At 45.3% G+C, this 27082-nt stretch overlaps 1 protein-coding gene and 1 non-coding gene across 5 annotated transcripts in view; both read right to left on the reverse strand.

Annotated features, from left to right (window-relative positions):
* The window catches only part of LOC137571300 (large ribosomal subunit protein bL19m-like), a 37910-nt gene extending 21536 nt beyond the window's left edge, over positions 1-16374 (reverse strand). For 2 of the 4 annotated variants that reach the window (XM_068280238.1, XM_068280237.1), the window contains exons 1-2: positions 3854-3954; positions 2508-2616 (exon numbers count right to left, since the gene is read on the reverse strand). In XM_068280238.1, coding sequence (XP_068136339.1) covers positions 2508-2616; positions 3854-3941 — 197 coding nt within the window. In that variant the 5' untranslated portion in view covers positions 3942-3954. Of the gene's footprint in view, positions 1-1305; positions 1387-2507; positions 2617-3853; positions 3955-16225 lie in introns of those variants that run through there. The other 2 variants (XM_068280239.1, XM_068280240.1) reach the window with 2 other exon arrangements.
* A 154-nt stretch (positions 16375-16528) lies between these two features.
* LOC137505514 (U1 spliceosomal RNA) lies at positions 16529-16692 on the reverse strand. Its single transcript, XR_011020124.1, has one exon. It is a non-coding gene; the product is annotated as a U1 spliceosomal RNA (small nuclear RNA).
* Positions 16693-27082: the final 10390 nt, after the last annotated feature.

The raw sequence follows: 27082 nt of genomic DNA on the forward strand, positions 1-27082 counted from the left end.
CATAGTACAGCAATGTGATCTACTGCAGTGCTGTACTGTGGACAGCCCTGTCACTCGGCTGTGTCCTGGAGGGGAAAAAAAAAAAGAAAAAAAAAAAAAAAGAGAGAGGATCCCTTTTATAGGCTGATGCCTATGAGAGACGTTCCTGCTGATTGGCTGTTGGGGGGGGGGGGGGGGGGCAAAAATTGGTCCCTAGGTGGTTGTAAGCCTGTGGTATCTCTGATTATGATTTGGGGGGAAAAAAATATACTTCAGTGTTCTCCCCAGGCTCTTTTAGCCGGGTGCTCCACCCGGCTAGTTTTGGTCAGCACCCGGCTGTCATCAGCTTACCTCCTCCTATGCTGTAAGCAGAGTTGTGCAGAGAAGCACCTGCCCTGCATGCTCTCATCTCTTTCCACCCGGCTGCTTTTTCATGCCACCCGGCTAGAAAAAAATTCTGGGGAGAACACTGTACTCTGAACTGATTTTACTGCCATCTCTGCCTTTTTGAGATTTTCCCATCCAGACATGGTCAATGAGATACTAATAATTTTAGTCTTGCATGCAAATTTGATGCAAACCGTACATAACTTGAAATTGGACCAATCAAAACTGACAGGAAGTGCATTTGAATGGCCCAATCTCAAGCTGCATCCAAAGTGCATGAAATCTGCACGCGAATCAGAATTATTTGCATTGGCCATCTCTATCCCTCACTTCCTGTCATGGCACGTCACAGGAAATCTATCCCTCACTTCCTGTCACAACACGTTACAGGAAATCTATCCCTCACTTCCTGTCACAACACGTCACAGGACATCAGGGAACCTTTCCAAGGAGACACCTCTCCAAGGGACATTCTTACCACAAAAGTTAATATTCTATTGAAGACGTTTAACACTTGAAACAATCTGTGCTGGTGGTTTTGTTGACTGTTTTGGAGCAATAAGTATATGAGACATGCTTGCTCAGGTCTGTGAAGAAGGGGATGGGAGGACATGAAGGAGCAATGCCACTAGCACTGTGTGCAGGAAATCATAACCAGGGCTGTGGAGTCGGAGCAATTTTTTTTCATAAACTGAAGAGCCCTGCAAGAGCGTCAGAGTCGAGGGTTTCATAAACTGAGGCGTTGGATGATTTTTGTACTGACTTCACAGCCCTGATCCTAGCAGTCAGCTCCTGGTTTTCCACCTCGCCAAACTATTGAAGATGAAGAGGTTATCATTAACCTCCCTGGCGTTATGATTATTTCCAGATTTAAGGTCTAAAAGCCACACAATTTTTTTCACAAGCTTTTAGACCCTAAAAACAAGAAGAAAAACATACCTCAGAGAGGTCTGCAGCAGCTCCTGCATGAAACTCATTCAGGCACAGGATTACCACCCTGTTCTGGTCAGGATTACCGCTAAGGAGGTTAAGGGACAATTGGACAGACAGCAGAGTGTTACTATGAATGAGTTTTTTAAGTGACAACAAAAGTGTATACACAAGCCAAAGTTCATGTTACATAATGTGGGCAACCACAGTGATTTATGAGGGATTGCAGAGTGCAGGGGGACCTTAGGGGGGTTTGGGATAGCAACAGAGGCTGGGCTGTATAGGCAGATCCAGCCTCTGTATGCAGATAATATTCTTCAAACCCACCTCGGGTTCTCTTTAAGGGCATGGTGCACCAACTAGCGGTTAGATTTCCGTGCAAAGGTAGCGCACAGCACTTTTATGGTTACTAATGCTGGGGACCAGTGCCTGTTAACCCCTTATTGCCAAACACATTACCATGGTAATGCACAGATTGCTATTGTGATGCGCATTACCGGGCTAATGCGCAGCACCATAGCAATGTCTGTGTGTGCCATTAATCGGTGGTGCTCCCCGGCATTAGTAACGGTAAAATTGCCGTGCGTTTCCTGCATATGGCATTACCGCCAGTTTGTGGATCAGGCCCTAAGTGGCTAGCACTCTTGTCTTGCAGCACTAGGGTCAAATCTCAGCCAGGACACTATCTGCACCACAGAGTTTTAATGTTCTCGCCCTGTTTGAGAGGGTTAATTCCCTTATTCCAAAAACATATTGGTAAGTTCAGTGATACTGCCCAAATTTATGTTATGAACACGTGTACTAAATCTTTCGCCGGCTTGATTAATTATTATTATTCAGTGCACAATGCCTCGGGCAACAGGTCAGGGACAAATTCTGTAGAGATGTGTCACTAAACTACAGGCTAGTGAAGTGTTGTCTTGCTATGGCGACTATGTGGTGCACGACTGAGTGGGTGGATTGAGCAGAACAATAGGGACAGCCTGCGCTTCGTGAGATGATCTGCCAGTCCCTTTCACCAGAGGCAGCCATGAACAAGGCTTTATAATAAAGAAATAAGAGTAGAATAATAGTAGGGCTTAGACCGTGAGCTTCTCTTCATAACCGTAAATAAAAAATTGTTTCATGTAGTCTGTGAAGTGCTGCAATAAATGCCAGTGCTATAAAAATGGACAATAATAAAAAATATATATATATATATATATATATACTTTTTCCGGACTGCTGTCTGTGCCTCCTTATCTATAAATAGTGGCTTGGTAGGTGGTTGGAACTTTGTCGGCTCTCCATCAGAAAGAAGTCTGGCAGGGGTGCAGAGTCCTAAGGTAAAGAGCAGAAAAATAACATATGGCCAATTTAGCTTATTTTATAAATAACATAGCTGAATTAATCATCACTTTGCAGGGGGTTACCAATTAAAGTGGACCTGAACTCTTGCACCGCACAGAAGGAAAACAACGAGAAATGCATCCTCTATGTATTTAGAGAGATTAGCCTGTCCAAAACCTCCTCATGTGATTAATCACAAGTTGTAATTTCATCTCGCAGTTGGGTCAGCTGACTACCATGGCAGAGCCACTAATTTGTAAACACAGGATGTCAACAATAGGTCTGCTTCCATGAAAGCAGGAAGTAGATACACTGCAGATTTATATCAACTGTAAAAAAGAAATGTTAGTTCTTTAAAGGTTATTATGCTGTTGCTTTTCTTTTAGAGCAGAGAGGAAGTTCTGAGCTCAGGTCCGCTTACCTGGGGCATGTACCAGCCCCCTGCAGCCATCCTGTGCCATCGCAGTCACTCATGGCTCCTCTGGTCCCTCGCTGCCAGCTAGTTTCATTTTTGCCGACTGGGAGTCTGCCAGCCGCCATGCATACCTTTTTACGCATTCCCGCTGGTGCAGGAAGCTATTGCAGACATCAACAAGTACAATTACGCCCGTAACGCTTAAAAATGTACTTGTTGATGTCTGCAATAGCTTCCTGCACCAGCGGGAATGCGTAAAAAGGTACACATGGCGGCCAGTCAACTCCCAGTCGGCAAAAACGAAAGTAGCTGGCAGCGGGGGGACCAGAGGAGTCATGAGTGACTGCGAGAGCACAGGATGGCTGCAGGGGGCTGGTACATGCCCCAGGTAAGTAAAACTCATGTTTACGTTCCCTTTAAGCTGCAAATTAACAATCAGATCCAGAATATCATTATTCTTTAGTGATTTTCTAGTTTCAGTTGAACCATATTTTTTTTTTTTTGCTATATTCTCACCCCTATTTCAGCTGAAAATAAAAGGGATACACTAATGAAAACACTAATGAAAAAATACTTTATTGACATTTGCTGCACCATTTCCCTGGAAAGACTGAAGGCTAGAATATGGACAATGTCAGTCTGAGGCTGGGCTTCCCTGCCTGGTGGTGCACAAACTAAGAGGGGGGGATCCTACAACGTGACACTGCCGTATTACCAGGGGAGTATCCTATTCTGACCTGACTCGCATTGTCAGTACACAACACCCTAACTGCATTGCAGGCCCTTATCACTGCAGCATCTTCCGCCTCTCACCTGTCCGATACCGGGCCAGCAGCAATGACCTCCTGCACGCCGCCATACTGGAGCGCTCAGCGGCGTCAGCGCTGTACACAGCGAGCATGCGCACTACGCGCTTCCCCACATTCTACAGGAGACCGTCCGGATCAAAGTACTGAAATACGCGAAGTCTCTTTACTAACTTCAGTGGCACTCGGGGAGCTGTAAATCCCGCACTGACAGCACAAGTGCTTCACATCATTCTGGAAGTGCAGCCAAGCCTAGTTTCTCCTGCTTAGTAAAAGTATAGGTTATAGCTTTCCATGAAAATCTAATGACATAATTCAGACACCTCTATCATTAAGCTCCCAACTGTCCCTCTTTCGGAGGGACAGTCCCTTTTTGTGAGCCATGTCCCTCTCATTTGTCCCTCTTTCAGAACTTTGTCCCTCTTTCTATATAAATATATTAGGGTTGCCAGGTCGGCTGATGGAGAAAACCGGACAGGGGGTGGAGTTAGGGGTGGAGTTAGGGGCGGAGTCAGAAGCGCACTTTTATGTAGAGTGGGGCTAAGCAATGGGCTTTTTTAAAAAAAAAATTATAGTATTTATATCGCACTGACATCTTCTGCAGCACATTACAGAGTACATAGTCATGTCACTAACTGTCCTCACCAGTAGTACTGGTCCAGTGCACATAAGAGACAGCTTTTCACCAGTAACTGCACATAAGAGACAGCTTTTCACCAGTAAATGCACATTATAAGAGACACCTTTTCGCCAGTAAATGCACATAATAAGAGACAGCTTTTTCCCAGTAAATGCACAAGAGACAGCTTTTCACCAGTAAATGCACATAATAAGACACAGCTTTTCACCAGTAAATGCACATAATAAGAGACAGCTTTTCACCAGTAAATGCACATAATAAGAGACAGCTTTTCACCACTAAATGCACATAATGACAAACAGCCAGTGTTCCCAGTATATGTAGCCAGGGATATATGTGCCCAGTTATGTAGCCAGGGGGTATATATGTCCCAGTATATGTAGGCAGGGGTGTAAATGTCCCAGTATACGTAGGCAGGGGTATATATGTCCCAGTATATGTAGCCAGGGGGTATATGTGCCCAGAATAGGTAGCCAGGGGGTATATGTGCCCAGAATAGGTAGCCAGGGGCTATATGTGCCCAGAATAGGTAGCCAGGGGCTATATGTGCCCAGAATAGGTAGCCAGGGGCTATATGTGCCCGGAATAGGTAGCCAGGGGGTATATGTGCCCGGAATAGGTAGCCAGGGGGTATATGTGCCCGGAATAGGTAGCCAGGGGGTATATGTGCCCGGAATAGGTAGCCAGGGGCTATATGTGCCCAGAATAGATAGCCAGGGGCTATATGTGCCCAGAATAGGTAGCCAGGGGCTATATGTGCCCGGTATAGGTAGCCAGGGGGTATATGTGCCCGGAATAGGTAGCCAGGGGCTATATGTGCCCAGAATAGGTAGCCAGGGGCGGGGGGAAGGGGGGCAATCTCCCCCTCCTTCTTCCCTCACCTTAGGGTGCTGTCTCTCTCCCCCGCTGTCTCCTCCAATATTGATGTGCAGGCTGGCGGGTGGCTGCGGGCGGAACTTACCTCTGTGTCGCAGGCGCCGGAAGTTCGGGTCCCGCAGCCGCTGAGTTTCGACTCAAAAAAGATCCGGATCAAAGATCCGAATCATTCATGAGCCGGACAACACTATTCAGACTGATAGTGTTGTCCGGCTCATGAATGAGATTCTCAGCGGCTGCGGGACCCGAACTTCCGGCGCTGGAGCGACACAGAGGTAAGTTCCGCCTGCAGCCACTCGCCAGCCCTGCACATCATATTGGAGGAGACAGCAGGGGAGAGAGAGCACCCTAAGGTGAGGGAAGGGGGGGGAGATTGCCCCCCTTCTCCACCGCTGCTCCCAGCTCTCTCTCTGCTGCGCTGTTCTCCTCCTGCGCTGCGGGGGGGCTCTAAAACCGGACAACTTAATTGTCCGGTTTAGCATGTTTTTTTACACTGGACACAGCGCACAAAAACCGGACTGTCCGGTGTAAAACCGGACACCTGGCAACCCTAAAATATATATATTTCTATACCGTACTAAAAATGTGTTTGATTGACTCTAAACTTTATTCCAATCCTTTAAATTGATATATTACTAATTTTAAAATGTTACTATGGAGGAAAATTAACCAGGATAGAAAGGACCAATGTGTTTTGAATTATAAAACAACATATTTTTCTTATGAAATCTTTATGGTATGCGTGACTAGGGGTGTGGTGGGGGCATGACCAGGGGTGTGGCAGGGGCGTGGCTTAAGAGGCCCTTTTTCTCATCTCAAAAAGTTGGGAGGTATGCTCTATGTAGCATGGCTCCCAACTGTCCCTTTTACAGACAGCTCTTTGGGGACTATGGGCCCATTCACACTAGAAGCGCTTTTCTGAGCGTTTTGCGATTGATTAGCGTTTTTAAAAATCGCTCCCATTCACTTTCATTAAAATTCACTTTCATTAAAATTGCTGAAAAATCGCCACGATATTCACGTACGCAATTGTGAAATCGACACAATTTTTCCACGATTTTAATTAAAGTGAATGGGAGAAATTTTAAAAGACGTGAATCAATCGCAAAACACTCAGAAAAGCACTTCTAGTGTGAATGAGCCCTAAATCACTCTCTCCATTTCTTCCTCAGTTGTCTTTCTTTCAGGACTGATAAACAGATTTGTGTAAATATATGTATTTTTCTACAGAAAAAATGTGTTTAGTAGACTCTAAACATCTATCAATTAAAGCATATTTGAAGTGAATGTAAAAAAACAACAACAGATACCTATGGAGAGGGAAGGTCCTATGTAGCCTTCCACGGTCCGCTCGTTCTAGCATCGTCACCCCTTATCAGGGCTAGATTTACAACTCAGAGGCCTGTATGCACAGGTGTTCTAGCCCAAGTACCGCTTGACGAATATATATTTAATCGTAGTACATGATAATTGGTTCTAATTAATTTCCAAGCATTTACTATTTATTTATTGTACTATTGCTTTTAGGCTGCATTTCCACTTGTGCGGTGCGAATCGCCGGAGTAAAAATTCCTATGCGGATGCGAAATTTGCATGCGGGTCCATGCGAATTTTCATGCGAATTCGCATGGATGACGATGTATGCGAATTTAACCATGGCAGTGCTGGTGTGCTTTTTCATTGTTTCTATGCGAATTTGCATGAAAATTCGCATACGCAAACCTCATGCAAATTTCCTATTAAATACATTGTATGCGATTCGCATAGTGGTATGCGGTATGCGAATTCTGATGGCTCTGCCATGCGATTTTTTTCTGCACAGAAAAACGCAAAGGAATCCTGACAAGTGGAAACAGTCCCATTCACTTGTATTGCTATGCGAATTTGCATGCGGAAAACGCATGTGAATTCGCGATAGTGGAAATGAGCCCTTAATTAGCTAGAACTTAGGTGAAAAAGTTAATTGCACATGGGCCCAGGGCTCCAAAAGAAGCATTATGACTTATTGTCAGGGGATGTCTTTCCATGAACAACAATCTACATTTATTCACTGCCTATGCTGTGAAAAAAGGGGGGAACTGCACGGGCACTATGGGAATAATCAGTGGTAACAGCTTTTGTATTAAAGGGGAACTGAAGAGAGAGGTATATGGAGGCTGCCATGTTTATTTCCTTTTAAGCAATGCCAGTTACCTGGCAGCCTTGCTGACCCTCTGCCTCTAATACTTTTAGCCATAGCCCCTGAACAAGCATGCAGCAGAACAGATGTTTCAGACTTTAAAATTAGATCTGACAAGACTAGCTGCATGCTTGTTTCTGGTGTTATTCAGATACTACTGCAGAGAAATAGACCAGCAGGGCTGCCAGGCAACTGGTATTGATTAAAAGGAAATAAATATGGCAGCCTCCGTATACCTTTTACTTCAGTTCCCTTTAAAGTGTACCTGAGATGAATGCCTATGCTGTATTTATACTTACCTGAGGCTTCATCCAGCCCCATGAGGTGTGTGGGTCCCTTGCCATCCTCTTCGACCCCTCTGTTCTGCCGCTATCTCCTCCGGTAATTTAGGCGGCCGCACATTCACTCCCATAGTCAGAAATCTTCCGGGCACGAGAACGCGACGGGGGCACACGTGCGCTGAGGACCGCGACCAGCCAGGTTACTGGAGGAGATAGCAGCAGAGCAGAGGGGCTAAGGATGACAGCGAGGGACCCCACGCACCTCATAGGGCTGGAGGAACCCCCAGGTAAGTATAAATAAAGCATAGGCATTTACAGTGGCATTCGGCCCCCTTGAAGTTTTCCACATTTTGTCACATTACTGCCACAAACATGAATCAATTTTATTGGAATTCCACATGAAAGACCAATACAAAGTGGTGCACACGTGAGAAGTGGATCGAAAATCATACATCTTTCCAAACATTTTTTACAAATAAATAACTGCAAAGAGGGGTGTGCGTAATTATTCGGCCCCCTGAGTCAATACTTTGTAGAACCACCTTTTGCTGCAATTACAGCTGCCAGTCTTTTAGGGTATGTCTCTACCAGCTTTGCACATCTAGAGACTGAAATCCTTGCCCATTCTTATTTGCAAAACAGCTCCAGCTCAGTCAGGTTATATGGACAGCGTTTGTGAACAGCAGTTTTCAGATCTTGCCACAGTTTCCCGATTGGATTTAGATCTGGACTTTTACTGGGCCATTCTAACACATGGATGTTTTGTTTTAAACCATTCCGTTGTTGCCCCTGGCTTTATGTTTAGGGTCATTGTCCTGCTGGAAGGTGAACCTCCACCCCAGTCTCAAGTCTTGTGCAGTCTCCAAGAGGTTTTCTTCCAAGATTGCCCTGTATTTGGCTCCATCCATCTTCCCATCAACTCTGACCAGCTTCCCTCTCCCTGCTGAAGAGAAGCACCCCCAGAGCATGATGCTGCCACCACCATATTTGACAGTGGGGATGGTGTGTTCAGAGTGATGTGCAGTGTTAGTTTTCCGCCACACATAGCATTTTGCATTTTGGCCAAAAAGTTCCATTTTGGTCTCATCTGACCAGAGCGCCTTCTTTCACGTTTGCTGTATCCCCCACATGGCTTGTGGCAAACTGCAAACAGAACTTCTTATGATTTTCTGTTAACAATTGCTTTCTTCTTGCCACTCTTCCATAAAGGCCAACTTTGTACAGTGCATGACTAATAGTTGTCCTATGGACAGATTTCCCCCACCTGAGCTGTAGATCTCTGCAGCTCGTCCAGAGTTACCATGGGCCTCTTGACTGCATTTCTGATCAGCGCTCTCCTTGTTTGGCCTGTGAGTTTAGGTGGACGGCCTTGTCTTGGTAGGTTTACAGTTGTGCCATACTCCTTCCATTTCTGAATGATCGCTTGAACAGTGCTCCGTGGGATGTTCAAGGCTTTGGAAATCTTTTTGTAGCCTAAGCCTGCTTTAAATTTCTCAATAACTTTATCCCTGACCTGTCTGGTGTGTTCTTTGGACTTCATGGTGTTGTTGCTCCCAATATTCTCTTAGACAACCTCTGAGGCCGTTACAGAGCAGCTGTATTTGTACTGACGTTAGATTACACACAGGTGCACTCTATTCATTAGCACTCATCAGGCAATGTCTATGGGCAACTGAATGCACTCAGACCAAAGGGGGCTGAATAATTACGCACACTCCACAGTTATTGATTTGTAAAAAATGTTTGGAACCATGTATGATCTTCATTCCACTTCTCACGTGTACACCACTTTGTATTGGTCTTTCAAGTGAAACTCCAATAAAATTGATTCATGTTTGTGGCAGTAATATGACAAAATGTGGAAAACTTCAAGGGGGCCGAGACTTTTGCAAGCCGATGTATCTCAGGTACACGGTAATACAAAAGCTGTTACCACTGATCATTCCCGTCACTGCCTGTCCTGTTCCTCCCCCCCCCCCCCCTTTTTTTTCCACAGCGTTGCAGAAGATCCCTAAGGTGGTAAAGAAATACATTTAACCTGGGCAAGTTTCACATCGCGTATGCCCAGTGGAAGGAAGCACTCATGCCATCTTCTTTTCTTTGTGTATAAGTACTTCCTTTTACTAGGTATGTACAGTTTGGAACTCGCCCACTGGTCACCCAGTGTGTAAGCATGGCCATAGGTGCTTCAGGCTAAAGCAGCCCATACACAGCACAATAACAACATTCGATTTTCCCGTTTATTCAACCAAAATGATCGAATCTAATGCAAGTCAAAAAGAATCTTTTTTTTCGATCAAGAAAAACAAAGGATTATCTATTTTTTTCAATAAAAATCCGATCGCACATGATGGAAAAATCTTTATATTTGATCTAACGGAATAATTGAACAAAATTATCTAATCGAACAAAAAATTTAAAAAAATTGTACCATGTATGGGCACCATTTTATTTTTATTTATGTATTTATTGTATTTATGAAGCGCCAACATATTGCGCAGCACTTATGAGGAATTAACTGGCCAGACAGTTGAATTATCAAACAGGCCAGAATAAGAAATAGGAGGGACTCTGAGGGCAACAAGCAACAAGAGCTTTTGCATGAAGTGCTTTGCCCCACAGTTACTTTTTTAACTTTAAAGTGAACCCAAGCCAAAGCTCAAAACAAGTTCTTACTCTGCAGAGAGGGAAACCTCTCCCCCCCCTAGACCCCCCCTCCCTCGCCTGGGTCCCCCAATCTGCACTCCCCTCCAGCTGTAATTAGGAAGCAGCCGCTTGCAGATCGTAAGAGGCAACGGGCACGGAGGACTCACCTTTTCCGCGTTCCAGCAAGCGCTCCACTGACGTCACTTCCTGCATCGCCGCCCACTGTATTGTAAGTGGACGGCGATGCAGGAAGTGACGTCAGTGGAGCGCACGATGGAACGCGGATAAGGTGAGTCCTCCCCGCCCGTGCCTCTTACGATCTGCAAGCGGCTGCTTCCTAATTACAGCTGGAGGGGAGCGCAGATCGGGGGACCCAGGCGAGGGAGGGGGGGGGGGACCGATCCCCCCTTCCCACCGCTAGGCCCAATACCCCCGACCTGCCCACTACCCCTCCGGCTCGGCGGCCGGTCCCCCCCGCACCCACGGACGGACGGACGGGGGGGGCAGCAATTTTCTCCTAAATTTGCCTCAGGCGGCAAAAAGTCTAGGGCCGGCCCTGAGCCCACTGCACCAGCTTACAGCGCAAGCGGGCAGAGTTGGCTATTGCGCGGCCATGTACAAGGAAGAGGAGCTACGCGGCCTCGATCTGATTAGCAACAATACATTGTCGTAATCTTCCGGGTGGGTGGGTGTGTGTGTGTGGGGGGGGGGGGGGGGGGAGGGGGAGGAGGGGGGGGTCGCGCTCAGCAAGTGGGACATCAGAATAGAGAAGGAAGCCTCAATAGGATCCTGAGGCCTCTCTTTAGGTAATTATCTGATTTTGTACCAAAGCTTTGGCTCGGGTACACTTTAAAGAGAAGCTGTTAGCCATACTATTGCAGAAAAAAAACAACACATATATAAGTAGATACATACTTTTGATTTTAGTGATTTTTCTACAGTAAAAAAAAAAGAGAAAATCCATCTTAGCATTTCCCATTTAAGTGTGTCTATTTTGAAGCCAATCCTGATGTAATTTCCTCCCTTCTCGTCTACTTGATTTGCCCGCCCTTCACTATAGAAAGTGCATTGTCTCTGCATGAGAAATATTGGCCAATCATAAAGGAACAGAGGTGTGGGGCGGGCGGGGTTTCGGGAAACAGGAGGGAAAGAGGCTTCAGCCAATCAGGCTGCATTAGTTAAGTCTGAGGGGAAATAGAGACGCAAAAAAGGACAACCCTGCATTTCGCATACCAAATTTTAAGTGCACCAAATAAGAGTCAGGTAAACTGGGTAATGATCATTTATCAACAAAAGTAATAGTGATTTTAACTTTAGAATTGCCTGGTTAGCATCCCTATTACTTGTTTACCAGACACAAATAAATAATTGATTTTTGATTTTATGCCCGACAGTTACACTTTAAGGTCCCATTTTCACTAGCGGGATGATACAATGCGATGACTGCATTGCATCTAGCTGCGGGTAATTCCAGTTGTCTTCTGTAAATCCGGATGCAGCTTCCTGTTAGTGCTAAGGGGAATCGGATGCGTGCTCTGAGAATCTGCAGCATGCATCTGATTCTTTTTCCAGGTCACATCACAAATCAAAATAATCAGTCAATGGAAACTACTCCATTGACTTGCATTGGTTTCATTGGCGATGATCGGATCAGATCACGACTATGGAAAATGGGCCCTTGCTTTATATTTTGGTTCAAGTAAACTTCCTTAAAGGGAAGATCAGAGCACAATAAAAATAAAAAATCCACTTACTTTGGGCTTCCTCCAGCCCCTGGAAGCCATCCTCGCCGCAGCTCCAGTGGCTCCCGGTCCCCTCCGGTGCAGATACCGACCTCGCCAGGTCGGCATCTGCTTGCGCTTCACCATGCAGCTCACCGAGTCACACTGACATCATCCGGACTGGACGGCGCAGGCGCAGAACTACTGCTCCTGCGCAGTACAGTCCGGATGACATCAGCGCTACTCTGAGAGCCGCTCGCGCAGGCGCAGTGGACATCTTGCGCCGGAGGGGACCCTGGGCCACCGGGGAGCAGAGATGCGGCGAGGACACAGGACAGCTGGCAGGGACTGTGTCCTTTAACAGTTACATAAAAGTTTTTTTTATGCTAGTTAAAGGACTTACGAAGAGAACACACACAACAAAAGTTAATTATCTCATGACCGTTGCAGTCCTCCTTGCAGTCTATCAGCGCCTTCCTTGTCACTGACTGGCACTCTGTTATCATTATCCATGCTGTAGTGCAGGCCCCGACTCTACCCAGGGTCACCTTATCAGTTTGCGATTAAAATCGCTGCTTTAAAAATCCTGCATCTGCACAGTTCTCTTAGCCGCTCGTGTGGCTGCGCAGGTTCTCTGTTCTGTCCCCGGCCCGCACGACCCCCCACATGACTGATTGAGGTACAAGTCAGCCGCGCCCCCTCAGCAGAGACAAGCAGTGCTGAGCATGGGGAAACATGACTTGCACCTCAATCAGCTATGTGGGCGGTCGTGCGGGCACGTCCACATGACGTAGAGCTGAGCGAAAGGAGCAAAGACGGGCTGGGGACAGGACAGAGAACCTGTGCAGCCGCACCAGCGGCTAAGAACTGCGCAGATGCAGGATTTTTTAAGCGGCTATTTTAATCGCAAACTGATAGGGCGACCCCGGGCAGGGTCGGGGCCTGCACTACAGCATAGATTATGATAACAGAGCGTCAGACAAAGACAAGGGAGGCGCTGATAGTCTGCAAGGACTGCAGTGGCCATGAGGTAATTCACTTTTTTTGTGTGTTCGCCTTTAAGTGAGTGTATGTGGCCTGGTAGCAATATGAGTATCCTTCCTAGACTATTTTTGAGAAACAACAATTTCTGCGCATAAGCTATTTGTTATTGCTAATCCATGTAGGCTATGGTCTGCTTATTAACACGGTGAGGAGAAGAGAATACATTGCCTTAAATGGCTCTACCAAGAGAATAATTATAAATACACACTGCCTACGACAGTTTAAAATTTTGTACAAAGACATTGCCTAAATAATTAGCATTCATGTCCTATTGGAAGGACGTTTTGAATCAGTATTATACAATTTATTGGCAAATTTAATAGAAAAAGAGTAAGATTTTGGCTAATATGCCTTCTTCAGGCTATTTCAGTATGCTGACACGATGTTAGAACACACAGCATATATTAATTTAAAAATCAGAGAGATACATAATGTTACAAATATATATATAATATCATTCAGTTGCCTTAATTACAACAGGACATCTAAAGGGGGTCTTGGAAGGATGATTGCTAATTAAATGTCCAAAGGGCTCCAGGGGAAACCTCTTTTGTTCCTTTCTCTCTCCTCCGCTACCTGGGGGGCAGAAAAGCTTGACCCTCCAGAGAAGGCATTGCTTCCGATCAGCATCCAATCAGCAGGACTTGCAGGAGACAGGGGCTTTTTCTATTGGCTCTCTGCTCCTGTCAGTCATAGGTAATCCCTCTCTGCTTCTGTGAGGCTCCCACATAGTCTCCACACTGTTTTCGACATACAGCTGTCAGTAATCATCAAACAGGTTACTGGGCTTTACCACATGCTGTAATCTTGATGAATTGATATTTGCTGACATTTGTTGAGGTGTTTACAGCACAAGTCGGTAATTTACCTCACTGCTCAGTAATTTCTGCTTGCCATGTGTTAACAGCCTTGATGAATTGCCAATTTGCAAAATGCTCCAAAAAACCTGCTGTTTTCAGCATTACTAAATGCGGTAATGCTTGACGAATTGAAGCCATAGTGTTGTGTTGTTGTTGAGTTTGGCCTTTATTTAAATTTGTTTGCTGTGGTTTTGTGTTAAGTTGTTCATTTAAAGCTTTTATTAAAATGCTAAAGTGGTCTGAAAGTCAGCATTTCTACTTTGCTCTAAAAGATTCCTCAGAGCTTGAAAGCTGCTATCCCAGAATTTGATTTAGCAGAACTTCACTGAAATGGTTAAACAAAGCACTTTGTCCTGCTATTCAGCTTCAAATCCGCATCCAAACTGGAGAAAACAGTATCTTTGTTTTCATTCCAATGTTGGTACAATGTGTGTAAACACAGTGTTACAGGTGAAAAGGAGCTCTCTGTGAAGCTCTCTGTGCACACAGTTCAGAATAGCTCATTATTAATAAAAAGCAGTTTGAATAAATTGCAATGGCAGCTTTTACGGCAGAATAAACTACACTTTGGAAACTTGTAATTTGTAAACAGATAATATTACTTGTGCACAAAATCAAATATGATAACTGTTTGAGTAATAAAAAGTAGGAAAACACATTTTTATTTAACCTCCTTGGCGGTTAATTTTTTTTGCCTAATTGGCAAAAATCCTTTTTTTTTAAAAAAAATTTTTTTTTTGTTTCATGTAAAGCTACCAGAGTGGTACCTACATGAAACACCACTAGAGGGCGCATGTGTCCCTCTAGTGCGATCGTCGCCGGCATCTATAGCAAACAGGGGAACGCGTATATAACGCGTTCCCCTGTTTGGCTTCTCCTGTCGCCATGGCGACGATCGGGATGACGTCATGGACGTCAGCCGACGTCCTGACGTCATGCACACTCGATCCAGCCCATAGCGCTGCCCGGAACTCATTGGTCCGGGCAGCGCAGGGCTCTGGCGGGGGGGGCCCTCTTTCGCCGCTGCGTGTGGCCGATCGCCGCAGAGCGGCGGCGATCAAGCTGTGCGCGCGGCTAGCAAAGTGCTGGCTGCGCGCACAGCACTTTACAGAATAAAAATCGCCCCCCCAGGGGCTGAGATCTCCCCCTGCGCGGCATAGCCCGAGCTCAGCTCGGGCTTACCGCCAGGGAGGTTAATGTTATGTCGGAGTTTCAGACCACTTTAAGAAACCAAAAGCTTGCTTTCTTAAAGGGAAGGTTCAAGCAAAATAAAAAAATGAGCATTGAACCAGTAATGCGTAAAAATGTATGTGTTAATGTTCCTGCACTGGCGGGAATGCGTAAAAATGTACGCAATGCGTCCCGCTGACCTCCAAGGTCAGCAAGCTGCCAGCGGGGGGCTGGAGCAGCAGTGAGTGACTACGAGGGCACAGGATGGCTGCATGGGGCTGGTAGAAGCCCCAGGTAAGTGAAACTCATTTTTTTATTTTGCTTGGACATTCCCTTTAAAACAGAAAGTATTTGCAATAATTCAGGTTGGAGTGAGCTCCGAGATGTCTACCAGTGCATCACAGCTGAAATATGCAAATCAACCATTGTTGTCCCTGTAAGCTAAAAACACCTCCAGATCCGCTGGAATACAATGATTTGCAGTATTGCAAATACTTTCTGTTTTAAGAAAGCAAACTTTTGTTTTCCATAGCATGGTAAGAGGGCTTTTTGGTCCATTGTAGCCTCTTACACATTCCATGGAGTTCTGGTTCACCATGAGCTAGCTGGGTACTCTGTAACATTAAAATGTTAAACAATAGGAATAGTAAAAAAATGCATAAAAATACGTAATGTCTGAAAACAATGAAGAAATTGCTTATATACAAACCATTCATAATTGCTTAATTAGGCTAAACTATAAGCATCCGAGTGATACTAAACAAAGAGCCATTCAAGAGCCCATAGTGCCGATCTAAATGAGCTGAAGATGTTACAAATGGCAGTGACAGGGCTGTACAACGCCCTTTTGCCACTGCTCATTTCTTGTTGTTCATTCTATTATTGACTAGTGATGGGTCGTTCGCGAACGACAAGAACCGGTGCTCAGTTTAAAAAAGAGCCGATGCCTGTGAGTCACTCACCAGTGCGCTCTGCTCTGTAATAAAGGGCGGGAGATGTAGTCCTCCTCCTGCAGCTTGTAGGAGTGTATAGGGTCGGAGCAGAGCAGTAGCAGGAGGGATTGTCCCACTTTAGAGAAGCAGCCTAAAGTTGCCATGGAAACGGGGCGGGGCTTTTCTTCTGTAGCTAAATGAAGAGCTGTTTGAGAGCCATAGGAGCCGGGCCGGCTTTTTAATGGGAGCCGAGCCAAAAGAGCCAATTCTCTTAAAAGAGCCAATTCTCTTAAAAGAGCTGGAATTTACATCACTATTATTGACCAGAATTGTCAGGGGAAAGCGCGAACGCAGTCCCCCACTACCACAAATTATGCAGTCGAGTTTCCCGCATTTGGGGAAATCGCAGGGGTCAACCCACCCGAAGTGCAATGGATGAGCCTCACCCTGGGAGAACCACCTTCGTGATCATGGTGTCTCCCCTGCCAGGTAAGTATGAGTTGCTTGCGCTCAATGGAACGATGCTACTTAGAGCACTCCCAATTACACAGGGGGCGATTTTATGATATAAAAGAAACATTGTTTTCTAGATTGCGCTTTGATATAATCCACATCCATGTAAAGTAGTAAGCTCTGATGTAATGACAGTAAATGTAGATTAGCTCTAAACATAACATCAGCATGAAAAGGACCTTTCCCAGAGCGCACTGCGACCAGAATTACATTTGAATACGTGATGTCATTGAAGTAGCCGCCCCAACTCCTTTTAAGGATGAAAAGCCATTCTGTTTAGCAATGGGGCGTGATTCTGCATCCTCAATGGAGGTGTCATGTGAAATTCGACCAGGCTGCTCGCTCTGCACTGAGCGTCAACTCTCCCTGGTTGAGCAGGAACTTTGCACAGGACTAACCGGATTCGGAGGGCTAAGGATGGGTGCCTATCAGCTCAACTGATTAATCAGATTCCTATAATTAATCACTGGTTTCCAAATCTGATTCACCCTGTGGAAAATGCTGGCTCTGCCCTGGATAATTCTGCTTCTTGTGAAACAACCAACTCCCCTACAGATTATTATTTATATAGCGCCATCATCTTCCATAGCGCTAAACAGGGTATATTACAGATGCGGTTCATCCATAATCTCTACTGACAGGCACACATGCAACTCATGAAAAGCACTTACAGTAATTTATTTCTGTAACATTTGCAGAGTATTGAATATGAGACAAACTTACATTTTGAGAAAGAAAAAAATAATAGCCCTTTCACACTTAATGCATTGGTACGCGTTTCTTTTTCTCCATAGCAGTATATTGTGAAAAAGCTTTCAGTTAAAACGCATATAGTGGGAACTGAGCCATAGAAAACGTAAGCATTACTTTGAAAATCAGTTGTTCTTTCAGTTATAATTGACAGCAAATGATTACTGTAAGTGTAAAAAGGCCCTAAGGCCCAATATGCAATTAACTTTTTCTCTTGAGTTTTCTCCTAAGAGATTTTTTTAAAAACAATAACATTTCAGTGCTTTCAAATGGAAAAAGTAGATGAAAAATTACTCTAAAAATGATTCAGAATCTTTTTTTGCTTGCTGGTGATTTAAAAGGCATTTTATTGGCAAGGGTCCATATGCATTTAACTTTTTCTCCTAGGAGATAATTTTTTAACTTGTATTTAAAATAATTTTCCAGCACTTTGCAATCGAAAAAGTACCATAAAGTAGGTGAAAAAGTACTATCAAAATTATTTTTCTAGCTGGTGGTTTAAAGGACATTTTATTGACATTTTGAAAAATTCACCAAGGTGAAAACTCAAGAGAAAAAGGTTATTGCATATGGACCCTTGTCAATAAATTGCTTTTTAAAGAGACTATGAAGTCTCATAAAATTCAGGTTTTTATTTTAAAAATCTCTTTAACATCAATGCCCTAACTAAAACGCTGCATCCCCGCGGCTGCACACTAACTACATCCCCCCAAACAGTGGCGGCGCCAGGGGGGTGCTCAAGCACCCCCTAAATTTGTCCAAGCACCCCCAAAGCACCCCCTGGCGTGAACTGACTTCAGGCGTCTAAAATATCTCCTTTTAAGTAATACCAGCTGCCTGGCTGCCGTGTTGGTCCTCTGCCTCTAATTCTTTCAACCATAGACCCTGAACAAGCACGCAGCAGGTCGGGGGTTTCTGACAATATTGTCAGAACTGACAAGATTAGCTGCATGCTTGTTTCTGGTGTAATTCAGTTCACTACTGCAGCCAATAGATCAGCGGGGCTGCCAGGCAACTAGAATTGTTTAAAAGGAAATAAATATGGCAGCCACCCTATCACTCTCACCCTGGGTTCACGTTAAATTACAGTTAGCCCAGCCCTCATCCGGTCATGACCACGCCCATTTTTTGCCGCGGCATCAGCTCCCCTGGAAATTGGTCCAGCACCTGCATAGCACCCCCTAAAAAAAATCCTGGAGCCGCCACTGCCCCCAAACTCCCCGGGGCACAATGCGGGGAGCGCTTCCGTGAAGAGGCAGAGCTTTTGGCTGCAGCTCTGCCTTTACACGCGTCTATCAGCGCGGATCGCCGCCTCTGCCTGCCCCTCTCAGTTTTCTTTCACTGAGAGGGGCGGGGGAGAGGCGGAGATATGCACGGATTGACGCGCATGGAGGCAGAGCTACAGCTGAAAGCTCTGCCTCCTCCAGCAGCAAAATCCACTACCAAGAAAGTCATGGATTTTTGCTGGGGAGTTTTGGGGGGATTTAGTTAGTGTTCAGCCGCGAGGATGGGGTGTTTTAGTTAGGACAATCATGTTAAAGAGATTTTTAGTATAAAAACCTGAATTTTATGAGACTTCAGAGTCTCTTTAAATCATCAGCAAGCAAGAAAATACTTGATGATTTTTAAAATACTTTTTAATATACTTTTGGTACTTTTTCAATTGCTAAGTGCTGAAAAGTTGTCGCATCGCAATTATTATTATTATTGATTTATAAAAACACCAACATATTCTGTGATACTGTACAAAGCAAGAAACAAACATGGGGTACATAGTAATACAGATGATAGTTATAAATCAATATACAAAATACAGAATAGATACAAAATACAGACTTGGTAATGACAGTGACAAAAGTAACATGATGAATAAAATATACAATGAACTCCAAGGTGAGAGAGCCCTGCCCTTGCGAGCTTACAATCTAAAGGAAGGGGGGGGGGGGGGGGGGGACAAGAGATGGAGTAGTATACTGTGAACATACCTTTAGGTAGTGTGTTTTTAGGATATCTAGTAGGAGTGCAGCTTGGCCTTGGGACAAAGGAAAAATGACCTAATGTAGAGCGTGTGCTTGGAGAATGATAGATGTGTTGAGGGAGGACATTCCAGAGGAGGAGTGAAGCACGTGTAAAATCCTGTATACGTTTATGCAAAGAGTAATTCTAGAGGAGGATAAAAGCAGGTCATGTGCAGATCTGAGGATGTGATTGGGTTGGTATCTGGAAACTAATGAGATGTGCAGGAGATGTACAACATAATATTCCTGTGGGTGTTTCACATGGATTGAGGTGTAGTGGGTTAGGATGCAGTAGGACACAGCATGCTGTGAGTTAACCAGGTAACGTGTATGTTTAAACTGGCAGTAAAGCATACTTTCATTGTACTGTATGCTTCAGTGTATAGTCGCACCACGCGTCTAACATGCCGTGCGACTTTTCAGCAGCGTTGTGTTAGTATCACAGCGCAACCTGCACAGTGTTCTATACTGCAAAACACAATCGCAAATGCAAAGTAATTTTTCTACAATTGTATTTTGCGTTTACTGGATGCTAGGAACACGTGTTTTGCGTGCAATGTGAAACGGATCGCAAAACACAGCAAATCACCTGCCATACAAAACAGCACATACTGGATCCGAGATAAAAAACTAACTATAACAAGTAACTTGTCTATATATCTTAACTAAAGTTTAGATGGTTTACACAGCAAATCTAGCTGCAGTTTTAATAGAATATGATTATTTATTCCTGTGATACAATGACAGCAGCCATTTTGTTTGTAAACATTACACAGAGGCAGGCTTATCTGTATCTTGAGCCATCAGCCTAATACCCTCTCCTCCCCCCTCCTCCCCTCTGCCTCTGAAATCAATGGCTAGTAACACCTCCCCCTCCTCCGGCGCAGACTGATCCCCCCAGAGCCCTTGCTACTGCCAAGGCTCTCTGAAAACCTGTGGGCGTGGTTTTTTTAGTTTATAGGGAATTAGAGTATTAAAACAAAAAAGTATTTGGCTTGAGGAATGCCCTATAAACAATAGGACAGGAACACAATTATGCAATGAGTAAAAGTTCACCTCGGATCCACTTTAATGTCACCCCTTTATCATTTTTTTTTACTTGAATCAATAAAATAAGCATTGCAGAATTAATACTTTTATTGTTTTAATATTGATGATTTTGGCATACAGCTCATGAAAACCCAGAATTCCTATCTCAAAAAATTAGCACATTTCATCCGACCAATAAAAGAAAAGTGATTTTAAAACAAAAAAAGTCAACCTTCAAATAATTATGTTCAGTTATGCACTCAATACTTGGTCGGGAATCCTTTTGCAGAAATTACTGTTTCAATGTGGCGTGGCATGGAGGCAATTAGCCTGTGGCACTGCTCAGGTGTTAAGGAGGCCCAGGATACTTTGATAGCGGCCTTAAGCTCATCCAGAGTGTTGGGTCTTGCGTCTCTCAACTTTCTCTTCACAATATCCCACAGATTCTCTATGGGGTTCAGGTCAGGAGAGTTGGCAGGCCAATTGAGCACAGTAATACCATGGTCAGTAAACCATTTACCCGTGGTTTTGGCACTGTGAGCAGGTGACAGGTCGTGCTGAAAAATGAAATCTTCATCTCCATAAAGCTTTTCAGCAGATGGAAGCATGAACCCACTTTTGAACCAGAAACAGCAGCAGAAGCAGTTATTTCTGCAACAGGATTCCCGACCAAGTATTGAGTGCATAGCTGAACATAATTATTTGAAGGTTGACTTTTTTTGTTTTAAAAACACTTTTCTTTTATTGGTCGGATGAAATATGCTAATTTTTTGAAATAGGAATTTTGGGTTTTCATGAGCTGTATGCCAAAATCATCAATATTAAAACAATAAAAGGCTTGAACTACTTCAGTTGTGTGTATTTGAATCTAAAATATATGAAAGTCTAATGTTTATCAGTACATTACAGAAAATAATGAACTTTATCACAATATGCTAATTTTTTGAGAAGATCCTGTAGAAGGGAGATGGGAAAGCCTCAGGATGATACAGATGCTTCCCTCTACCGAGATAAGTACCTAAATTGGGACCTTTTTCCCCTTCAGGTTTACTTTAAGGGCCCGCAATACGATGCAACTTAATACAATGCATTATGTGTAAATGGGCCCTCAAATATACCTGGGACAAAAAGTTACAGAAAAATGGACACTATAGGTGTGTATGGGGGGGGTGCAGATGCATACCGCTCTTCCCGTGTGCCAGCATCCCCCTCCTTTGTGCAGTAAAAGGCCCGGTACAGTGGTTGGCGCCCTTTGACCCGGACGTACTATGTCTCCTTTTATGCACTCGCGCTCTCACGTGGGGAGCGCGCTCAGAAGGCTGCTGACCCGACATACAGCACATGCACAGCATAGTATGTCTGTGTCAAAGCGCACCAACCACGGTAACTCAACAGGGCCTTTTACTGCTCAACTGAAGAGGGCGCTGGCACATAGGAGGTGCAGTAAACATCTGCACACCTCCCCAGAAACACACACTTCATTTTTCTGTAGCCGCTTACCTTGGGTATCCTTTAAATGCAAACATGCAAAAACGTCGGCAGGGAATTTGGGCAAGGGTGAAGCCGAAAAACGGCTCACCCTGCTCCTGCAAAAGCCATGGCTGCGTTACTTACTATTCCCCCGGCAGGCTGCCATGGACTTATGCAAAAGACGTAATTCGGCTGCTAGCTATTGCTGGCGGATAAATGACGCTGTTTTTAAAGTAATTTGGGCACCGTCTTTTCCCAGCTCCCAAATTACTAAGCGCCACTATAGCCGTAATTCACATTATGGTGGCGCATGGTGCGCTCAAATTTCCAGTGCTGTTTCACTTTAAAGAGACACTGAAGCTAAAAAAAAAAAAATATCATATAATGATTTGTATGTGTAGTACATCTAAGAAAAAAAAACATTAGCAGCAGAGACATAAGTCTGAGGCCCCATTCACACTAGAGCGCTTTTCAGTTGATTTCAGCATCGCTGGAAATCACTAGCGTTTTGAAAAGCGCTTGGTCAATGTTAAGTATATGTGGCTGTTCTCACTTAAGTGTTTTGTGTTTTTCAGCGATTAGCTGAAACGCAAACTCGTAACCTGCACCATTTCTGAGCGATTTTGAGCGATTAGCGCTTCAATGTTAAAGATAGGAGCACTTCAAAATCGCCCAAAAGCGCTGGGCTGTTCACAATAATCAGCGTTTTTCCAGCGCTTTTACTCAGTAAATATAGTAGATTAGCCACAAGACAGAGCAGATTACCCATAAAACACCTCTGTTTTCTGGCTAGCGGCCATCTCCTGTAAAACGCTGTAAAACGCTGAAAAACGCTATCCCATACAGTGAAAAAACACTCAAAATAATATTGAGAATAACGCCAGAAAACGCTTCAGCAATTTGTAGTGTGAACATAGCCTAATATTGTTTCCAGTTAACCTCCCTGGCGCTGAGCTCGGGCTATGCCGCGCAGGAGGATTTCTCAGGCCCTGCTGGGCCGATTTGCCTAATTTTACCCGCCGATTGTCCGCCACGCCGCTCCCCCCCCCCAGACCCCGTGCGCTGCTTGGCCAATCAGCGCTGAGGGGTAGCTCGGGACTCCCAATGACGTCACGACGTCAATGACGTCATGCCGCCCGTCGCCATGGCGAAGGGGTAAGCCCTCCAGGAAATCCCGTTCTTTGAACGGGCTTTCCTGATCGGAGATCGCCGGAGGCGATCGAAGAGGGTGGGGGGATGCCGCTGCACAGCGGCTATCATGTAGCGAGCCGTGGGCTCGCTACATGATTTAAAAATTTAAAAAAAACCTGCTCTGCTGCCCCCTGGCGGTTTTTAGTAGACCGCCAGGGAGGTTAAGGAAGAGCTAAGAAACTCCAGTTGTTATATATGGAAATTAGCCATTGAACTCCACGACTTTCAATGTAGCAGAGAACTCTGCCAGACACTTGAGATAATAAGCTTTAAGGCCTAGTGCACACCGGAGTGTTTCCGCTGCGGTTTGCGATCTGCTTGCGGGTGCGGATCCGCTAGGGTAATGTATTTCAATGGGCTGGTGCACACCAGAGCGGGAGGCGTTTTGCAGAAACGCATACTCCCGGGCTGCTGCAGATTTTGGATTGCGGATGCGTTTCTGTCTCAATGTTAAGTATAGGAAAAACGCAAACCGCTCTGAAAAACGGCACTTCAGAGCGGTTTGCCAGGCGGTTTTTGTTACAGTAGCTGTTCAGTAACAGCTTTACTGTAACAATACATGAAATCTACTACACCAAAACCGCTACACAAAACCGAAAAACGCTAGCTGAAACGCTACAGAAAAAGAAGAAAAAGCGTTTCAAAATCTGCTAGCATTTTGCGGATCTGCTAGCGGTTTTTGTTGTGCACCAGGCCTTAGAATGTATTTTTTCCCCTCTGTAGGGAAGATTTTCCAGAGCAGGCTAGTGAACTTTTGAACCCATTTAGACTGCTGAGTAGTGTCTAAACTGCAAATATTAGAGAATGATACAATGTTATAAAAAAAAAACTCTGTATAACTGAAAATAAAAATATTAGAATATTTTCTTTGCTACTAAAACTCTAGTAATTATCCGTATTACACAACCAATTCATTATATCATAATTTTTTTTTTCGCTTCAGTGTCTCTTTAACCTGCTGGGCGGTCTGGACGAGCTCAGCTCGTCCAGTACCGCCGGAGCCTGCCGCTCAGGCCCTGCTGGGCCGATTTGGCTCAAATAAAAAGCAGCACACGCAGCCGGCACTTTGCCAGCCGCGTGTGCTGCCTGATCGCCGCCGCTCTGCGGCGATCCGCCGCGAGCAGCGGCGAAAGAGGGTCCCCCCAGCCGCCTGAGCCCAGCGTAGCCGGAACAAAAAGTTCCGGCCAGCGCTAAGGGCTGGATCGGAGGCGGCTGACGTCAGGACGTCAGCTGACGTCGATGACGTCACTCCGCTCGTCGCTATGGCGACGATGTAAGCAAAACAAGGAAGGCCGCTCATTGCGGCCTTCCTTGTTTATTCTGGGCGCCGGAGGCGATCGGAAGAACGCCTCCGGAGCGCCCTCTAGTGGGCTTTCATGCAGCCAACTTTCAGTTGGCTGCATGAAATAGTTTTTTTTTTATTAAAAAAAAAACCTCCCGCAGCCTGCCTGGCGATCTTAATAGAACGCCAGGCAGGTTAAAGAGAACCTGTACTGAGTAAAAATATTTAAAATAAACACATGAGGTAACTTCAAATGAACATTACATAGTTACCTTGCCATCAGTTCCTCTCAGCTCACCATTTTCTTCTGACAATAATCCCTTCCAGTTCTGACAACATTTTGTCAGATCTGAAATATATCAGTTGCTGTCAGTAAAATATCAGTTGCTGTCAGTTATAGCTGAGAGGAAAACTGATGCACCAGGTAATGTCCATGTTTCCCTATGGCTCAAGTGGGCGATGTTACAGTTTAACTGTGTGCTGACCAGAAAACTGTAATGGGTAATGGCCATTTTCAAAATGGAGGACGGAAAATTCCCTTTATCACAGTGAACAAACAGGACACGGGACAGGAGAAAGACACTAAGAAGTAGACTACATGGAAGGTAAGTATGACTTGTGAATGCTTATTTTGACTTTTAATTTTCAGTTCAGGTTTTCTTTATTAAAGGAATACTGTAGGGGTCGGGGGAAAATGAGTTGAACTTACCCAGGGCTTCTAATGGTCCCCCGCAGACATCCTCACCAATGCTTTAGCCCCGCCTCCGGCTCACTTCTGGAATTTCAGACTTAAAAGTCAGAAAACCACTGCGCCTGCATTGCCGTGTCCTCGCTCCCAATGATGTCACCAGGAGCGTACTGTGCAGGCACAGACCATACTGGGCTTATGCTATACACTCCTGGTGACGTCAGTGGGAGTGAGGACACGGCAACGCAGGCACAGTGGTTTTCAGACTTTAAAGTCTGAAATTCCAGAAGTAAACCAGAGGCGGGGCCGGAGCATCGGTGAGTGGCTGCGCGGGCACAGGACGTCTGTTGGGGACTATTAGAAGCCCCAGGTTAGTTTAACTTATATCCCCCCGACCCCCCCCCCCCCCCCCCCTACAGTATTCCTTTAAATGTGACTAGGTTTAAAGGACAAGTGAAGTGAGGGGGATATGGAGGCTGCCGTATTTATTTCCTTTTAAGCAATCCCTGTCTCCCCTCTGGCTGGTGTCCTTCTGTGTCTCACCGGCTCCCGTGCCTCACCAGCCCCCCTGTCCCCTGCGACCTCACGTGTCACCCTGTGCCCTCCTGGTAAGTTAATCTTCTTGCAGATGATAAAACCATGTCCCAGGTGTAGAGATCCAGGACCTCCGTGCAGCCATTCAGTGCAGAGGCATAGCTAGAGTTTTCAGCACCCGGGGAAAAGGCGTTTTTTGCATCCCATTCTAGACAAAATGGGTGTGGCCACACATCAGCATGTGTTTGTGGTCAGGGATGGAGTCAAATGTTATTTAGATAGCCATATGTCCCTCCTTACCCCATTCAGATAGCTAGATGTGCCCCCCTTTAAATAGCCAAATGTGCAGGGGCGTAGCAATAGGGGGAGCAGAGGTTGCGACCGCATCGAGGCCCTTGGGCCAGGGGGGCTCCAAGGGGCCATTCCTCGATTGCAGTATTAGCACTCTATTGGTCCTGTGCTCATAATAATCACTTCTATAGATACTTTGAATAGTGGTAATCATTAACAAACTGTTCCCCGTCCCTTTCTTGCACTTTTGACACTGTAGTTGCCATTGGCAGGTTTTGGTGCGCCGTATCAATTGTTATGTACAGAGTGCTTGGGGGGGCCCCAATGTAAAACTTGCATCGGGGCCCACAACAGAATGTGTGCCTCTTTAGATAGCCAGATGTGCCACCCCTTCCCCGTCTATATAGCCAGATGTGCCCCCCTTTAGATAGCCTTTTTTCTGCTGCTGTTAATGCTTCTGCACTCCCCTGGAGAGGGAGGGAGAGAAGCAGGGGCACTCAGGGTAGCCAGCGAGCCACCTGCACATGGGGTGCAATGGCCATGCTGAGCACCCTCACAGTGCTGCGCCCGGGGACATATGTCTCCACTTGCCCACCCATAGCTACGCCTCTGATTCAGTGTGCTCGTTGGAGCCTTCAGACGCCGTGTGGCCAATCAGGGGAAGTGATACAAGTCAATCACGTCCGCCTGGCGTTCTGACTTTAGCTGATAATCTCGGAGATGGGATCATGGCTCCATCATTGGGCCAATCACTGCACTTGTAGCATGTTCACACTATGACGCAGAGCAAATTTCTGCAGTGATCAGGCAATGTGCACACTTACACCTGCGTGTTGCCACCACGGTTTGTTTCTAATAAGAAGTTGTGTGTTACTGGACACCATGTGCATGACCAGCATGGCACCGCGCATTGTGATGCATCTGTTATCAGAAGCTCCTACTTTTAGATCTGTTGCATGAGCCTTTGTAGTGGTGGTAAGACTTACTGGGCTTGATGCACGAAAGGCTGGTAAATTTCCATAACAAGATAGAGGATATGAATGATTAGCACCAGTTGCTGGCTGACAGTTGACTCTGTGTAATCACTCCTGTTAGTGGTTGTGCTCACAGCTGGTAAATTT

The sequence above is a fragment of the Hyperolius riggenbachi genome, chromosome 4, assembly GCF_040937935.1.
Source record: "Hyperolius riggenbachi isolate aHypRig1 chromosome 4, aHypRig1.pri, whole genome shotgun sequence".
NCBI lineage: Eukaryota > Metazoa > Chordata > Amphibia > Anura > Hyperoliidae > Hyperolius > Hyperolius riggenbachi.